At 41.9% G+C, this 6,646-nt stretch overlaps 1 protein-coding gene across 1 annotated transcript in view; it reads left to right on the forward strand.

The window, feature by feature from the left end:
* The window catches only part of Dnah12 (dynein axonemal heavy chain 12), a 171,786-nt gene that overhangs the window by 157,122 nt on the left and 8,018 nt on the right, over positions 1–6,646 (forward strand). Inside the window, exons 67-68 of the mRNA XM_029541695.1 lie at positions 1,090–1,278; positions 2,889–2,992. Of these exons, the coding sequence (XP_029397555.1) occupies positions 1,090–1,278; positions 2,889–2,992 (293 nt within the window). The remainder of the gene's footprint in view (positions 1–1,089; positions 1,279–2,888; positions 2,993–6,646) is intronic.

Raw genomic sequence — 6,646 nt, forward strand, 5'->3', positions numbered from 1 at the left:
TTTAGTGGTCAATGAAATCTTATGACTGTAATCACTACCAAAATGATAAACACACAAAAAAAACCAAAAGTATTTTTTATGAATAAGATCTACAAAGTAAAGATATCTAAGGGGAAAAGCATGAATGTACAAGAAATAACAGAGGAACCAGTAGAGAGAAAGTGAGAGAGAGAGAGAGAGAGAGACAGAGAGAGAGAGAGACAGAGAGATAGAGAGAGACAGAGACAGAGATAGACAGAGAGGGTGGAGGGAGGGAGGAAAGAAAGAAAAAGCAAAAGAGAGAAAAAAAGCGAACGAGAGAAAGAAAGCAGAGAAGAGAGGAGAGGAGGGGAGAGGAGAGGAGAGGAGAAGAGAAGAGAGAAATTTAAGTGAATGATGAGCAGTATCTACTAATGTACAAGTTTAGGCAAGCAAGGTTTTAATGAACTCTCAGACTCATTTTTGTTCAGGTAATTACTAAACATCAGGAAATCTTAAGCTTTTGGTACTTGATGCTTGTTAGTCCTTAACTCTTTGAGTAACTGCCTTATGGGTTAATGCTTCATAGTAGGAAAACAAAAAAAGAACCCACTTTCATCTGCCCTTGTGATATTATCTGGATGAAAGGCAGCTTAATGGGAGAAAAAGCATATAACTTATATTAATTTAATATTTTATGTATCCAGGAGCTTTACTGAAAGATTGAAAAACCTAAAGAAGCAGTTTCCTTTGGTGTTTATAAAGCCATTTAAATACACGGTGACTGTAGAGAACTGACTACACAAAGGGGAGACCTTGGACCCTAAGGGGTGATAAACAGTGATTGGGACACTTGCGGGGACTAAGGGAGGCTAATGTTACCTCAGTGAAGTCTGCAGACTCATGGTGGATAGCTTTCTGTCTCCAGTAAGAAGAATATCTCTCCTCTTCTTGGCACAGCACAAAGGGAAACTTATGCCCTGTTGTTAGGTAGATTAGGGTAGGCTGAAAACTCTAAACCCACTCATACTAAATAACCTTGAGCTTAAAGTCACTGCTAAGGCGATGTATTTCTGAGTGGCGCATTCTGATCCACTGAGTATATGATGCGTGTTTCACATCTTCTCTTAGAAACTTCCGTTTACTCAAGAGCCCGAAATATTCGGATTACACGAAAATGTTGACATCTCCAAAGATCTTCAACAAACAAAAATCCTTTTTGAGTCCTTGCTCCTAACCCAGGGTGGCGCCAAACAGACAGGCGCCTCAGGAAGCACTGACCAGACGCTGTTAGAAATTACAGAAGACATCCTCACTCAGGTAATGGGTGACTGAAAGTCAGTGCTCCTGCTGTAATGGGAATGTGGGCTGTACTGGGAATGCAAGGAAGCAGCAGTGTAACAATTAGCAAGACGCTTCTCAAACACTGCTTTCCAGATCTGCTAGGTGGTGAGAATAATTTCAGTTATTATAAGGATCTTTTTAGGACATTAATGAGAAATTCATTTAAAATAGTTTGTAAAATGCCTACTACATAGTCAAGTGCTTAGTAACTATAGTTGTGGATGAACTAATGTGCATAATGCTTATTTTTATTTCTAAATAAAAAATAAAAGACTTTTAAAACTGGAATGTTCTGAACTTGCTGGTCCGAGGGGCCCATGGGCTTTTTATCTCTACCTCAGGAGGTAGAAAGCACAAGGAGGTGATGTCAGCACTCAGCCAGCAGCTGTGCATCCCATGGTACAGCCCGGTGGACTCAGTCTGCTGGGGACTGCAGAGAGGTGCTGTGTTGTCACCTCTACTCTATTGTGAAAGTCAATAAAGAGTGACTAAGCCGGGCGTGGTGGCGCATGCCTTTAATCCCAACATTCGGGAGGCAGAGGCAGGCNNATTTCTGAGTTNGAGGCCAGCCTGGTCTANAAAGTGAGTTCCAGGACAGCCAGGGCTATACAGAGAAACCCTGTCTTGAAAAACCAAAAAAAAAAAAAAAAAAAAAGGTGACTAAGAGAAACAACAACAGATTATAATCCTCACCAGCAATCTTTATGGTTCCCTTGCAATGTAAATACTGGAAATATGCCCATACATATCTGGCCCCTAGTCCACTTGCCTTCATAGTCCATGGGCTGTACCACCAAAGGATTCCCATGGTAATCCTGGCTATGGTCATCAATGTAGGAAAGGGCGTGGCACTACTTGCCACCACAGTGGAAGACAGTAGTCAGTCTGGGCTTCCAAGCTGCTGACTCTGCAGTCTGCTTCTTTTCACACCTGCCTCCGTGGTTTTCCTCTGTGGGGAAAGGCTGTTGACCTCACTAATGCTCTCTCTCCAGTAAGAGCCCTAACAAGGTGTGAGCAGGAGATTTATGACTCATTTGGGATAAGGGAAGGGTGCTGAGTCACAGTCACTGGGATGACAGCACTTAGGTTCTTTAGCACCAAGCATGGACTATGGCTCTGGGACAGGAATGGCAACTTGCCTTGCAGTTCAACCATTCCCTGGCTGGGAGACTCCCTTGTCGCTTGAGGAGCATGAACTCCAATGTCTCAGTACTTGTCCACAAGCCTTGTCATCTTGTCACCTCAGTGTCTGTGAATACTATACAGAAATCACACCCTTTCTCTCTCCCTGTGCCCTAGACCATTTCTACACTTCCAGGATTGGCTGTTTGATAGGAGAGTAAGTTAACCAGTAATAATTGATTATAAATGAACATAAAACCATTATAAATTGTAAATGCATTTTATTGCTGGGAAACAAGACTTGGTTTACAAAAAGAAACTGCACAGCTTTTGGAAATATAATGCCCTTATCTGTAAAGTGGGAATAATAATGCCCAGTGTTAGCTGTTATTGACCTTATAGCTGAGTAAAACTTACGGTCTGCTCTGAGAGCAACTTGTGATTTTCAGCATATGTTCTTTCAGCTCCCGAATGATTTTGACATTGAAGCAGCACTGAGGAGTTACCCTGTGAGGTATGAAGAGAGCATGAACACTGTGTTAGTGCAGGAAATGGAACGGTTTAACAAGTAAGTCAGTCCCCGGGAGTTCAGAACACAGCCATCCACAGCTGACAGAATGACACGCTGGTAGTGAATTTAAAAATCTTTAAAAAGTATTAAAATGTTCTCCTTTTGGTTGTGTTTCTGTTTTTGTTTTTTTAAGCACCATACCCTTTGGCCCCAGGAGAATTTCTTGGGGGGGGGGGAGTGGGGTTCAGGACAGCGTTTCTCTGTATAGTCCTGGCTGTCCTAGAGTTTGCTCTGTAGACCAGGCTGGCCTCAAACTCAGAGAGATCTGCTTGCCTCAGACTCCCAAGTGCTGGGATTAAAGGTGTGTGCCACCACTGCCAGGCAAGAAACTCTTTTATCATGTAAAAATGATGACAAAGAGATCCATTCTTATTGGCTGGAAATAGTTGTTAGTCACATGACTTCTTATCTATTACTGTCCTCTCTCTTCACAAAGTACAGATGGGGCTGGAGAGATGGCTCAGAGGTTATGAGCACTTGCTGCTTTTCCAGAGGACCTGAATTCCATTCCTAGCAGTCTCATCAGACAGCTCACAACTCCCTGTAACTCCAGCCCCACAGTTTCCAATTCTCCTCTGGCCTTCACCGGCGACTGCACCCAAACACTAATTCCAAACATATATAAAAAGAGAAATCTTAAAAATTAAAAAAAAAAACAAAAAACAAAACAAAAAAAAAACGGACAGAGCGAGCCTGGATTGGATCTGTGTGTCTTTTCCGGCAGTTTCTGACACTGGCATGTGCTTCCCTTCTCTTTTCCAAATGCTGTGGCCCAGGTTAGTCATCAGTTATCCACTAGACCTTGTTTATTTGTTGGTTGGTTGGTTTTGGGGACAGAGCATAGCCCAAGCTGACCGCAGACTTGCTATGAAGCTTACACTGGCCTTGAACTCCTAAATCTCCTGCCTCCACCTCTGAAGGTGCGGAATTACAGGTGTGCAGTCCTATGCTTGGCTCCCATTTTTTACTGAAGTTGCTTAAGTATACCATGCTAAATAAATTATTTGCTCTGACTTCTATTGAATTTTTTCTAATTCAATATTGGATCAAGAATTTTTTCGTTACAAGTTCTCTGTAATATTTCCATGTTTATCTTGTTTTCTGGACTTGTCGATATATTAAAGTATATTAAAATACCACGATGCTCTACTTAACTCTGGAATGTTTTAGGGGATGGAGTTCATTCCCTTGCTTCTTTGTTTGGTGGGACTAGAGACTGGAACCTAAGGTCTCATGGATGCTAGCCAGATGCACTCCCACTGAGCTACGTCTCCAAGCAAGATTTAGTACTTCATTTACAAATACAATAATTATATATACATAATCTCTCAGCTAGTCAGGTTTCTTTATCCACTAAGGGATATATATGGTGCTTTTAACTGTTGAACCTGAGTAGAAAGCAGTGTTGGAAATGTATAAATCAATACATTTGATCATCAGTACTTTATGCTTTGACACAGAGTTTCCATTTTCAGCCATTATATAATCATTGTTTTGTTTTGTTTTTGTGAAACAGAGCCTTGCTACATAGCACAGATTGTCCTTGACCTCACTATATAGCCCAAACTGGCCTCAAACACAAATTCTGTCTTAGTCATTCATGTACTGAGACCACACTGTACACCATCATATCCTGTTTGCATACCTTTTTCCACCTTTTTCTATATTTGCATGTTACCTGTAATAGCATTTACCTAATATTTTTCCTTGGGTGATTCTTTGCTTGCATTCATTGGGTCCTCCCAAATGTCCATAAATCCAAAGAAGCCCTTATGAGAATTCAAATGTGATGTCTCAGAGGTATAGGAAAAACAGTCCTAGAGTTCATACAACTCATGAAGAATCGCAGTCTTTAACGTAGCTACAAGCAGAAAGAGCAAAGCTGGAGGCATCACACGACCTAAACTCAATGTACCTATAAAATGGTTGTAACAGAAACACATCATGCAATGGAACAGAAGAGAGAGCTCAGAAAACAGAATCTGAACTTTTACAGTCGACTGGTAGCCAGCTGCCAGAGACATCCAGTGGAGGAGCTTAGACTCATCGTCAGTGCTGCTGGGGAAACTGGATGGGCGCAGTGCAAACTAACCTAAAGCAGATAAAGGCTTAACACAAGACTGAAAGTGAGCTGAAGATGTCGTCCGTGATAGGCTACATGCCTAACATGCATAAGGCCCTGAGCTAGTCACCAACACCGTAAACAACCAGACACTATAAAACTACTGAAAGAAAACACAGAGGAAAATTATAGAACTTTAGTCTGAACGGTGATGTGATTTTTTTTTTTTTTCTTTACAATCTGATGCTCCCTGGGAGGGAGGGGGCAAAGATAGACAAATAGAATTACCTGAAAATACGAAGGTTCTCCATATGAAGGGAGGCAACCATATGGTGGGAGATCTATAAACTATATAAAGAATGCATACAACTTACAGAAATAAAACAAACCGTATGGTTAACCAATGGGCAAGAGACTTGAACATTGTCACACAAGATACCTAAAGGCAAAGTATTAGAAGAAAGGCTGTCAGCAGCACCTAGAAGAGATGCAAACGAGAGCCACGAAAGCCATCCCTCTCCTCACTAATACAGCAACCCTGAGAAAACAGCATGGTGGCCCTCAGGGAGGGAGGGAGAGGGAGAGAGAGAGAGAGAGAGAGAGAGAGAGAGAGAGAGAGAGAGAATATTACAACACACCAGCGGTCTCAGTATTTTTTATTGGTTATTTTATTTACATTTCAAATGTTATGCCCCTCTACAAACCTCCTATTCCACCCCCTCCCCCGATTCTATGAGGGTGCTCCCCCAACAACCCACCTACTTGCCTTGGCATTCCCTTATGTTGGGGCATTGAGCCTCCACAGGAACAAGGCGCTCCCCTCCCCTTGATGCCAGATAAGGCAATCCTTTGCTACATGCAGCTGGAGCCATGGGACCCTCCATGTGTACTCTGATTGGTGGTTTAGTCCCTGGGAGCTCTGGCATGTATTACCTAAAGATTTTCAGTCACTGTGTCAAAGCGATGCCTTGACTCCTGTGGTCACTTTGGCACTCTTCACAACTACATTGTCATAACGTCAACCTGCACCCCACAAACTCACTACCATGTCATAGCGTCAACCTGTACCCCACAAACTCACACAGCAGCGTTTATTCTAAAGGGAAGGAAGTCTTTCATCTGTGACAGCAATGATAGAACTGAAGGATATTTGCTAAGTGAAACAAACCAGACCCAAAAGGACAGATACTGCACACTCTCATTTTTGTGAACAAGAACTAATCTTATATGAGCAAAAAGTACAATGGCAGTTATCTGAGGCTGGGAGATGGGAGGACCGGGAAATGGGATTCAAAGTCTCGGCTACACAAAAGGGAGAAGTGTGGGCTGTCACATCAGTCACACAGCATGTCTAATACACATACTAACTTTGCACATGTTACATTTCAATACCATAAAACTGTAAGTTTCCAATGTTCTCATGGCAAATATGAAATATTTGCAGTAACATGTTAGTGAGCTTAATACAATTTTCCAATTGTTTTAAAAATTGTAACACTACCTTATAGTCCATAAACATATACAATTACAATTTATCAATATATAATTTTTAAGCCAGGCGTGGTGGCGCACGCCTTTAATCCCAGCAC

The sequence above is a fragment of the Mus pahari genome, chromosome 8 (assembly GCF_900095145.1).
Source record: "Mus pahari chromosome 8, PAHARI_EIJ_v1.1, whole genome shotgun sequence".
In the NCBI taxonomy this organism is placed as follows: domain Eukaryota; kingdom Metazoa; phylum Chordata; class Mammalia; order Rodentia; family Muridae; genus Mus; species Mus pahari.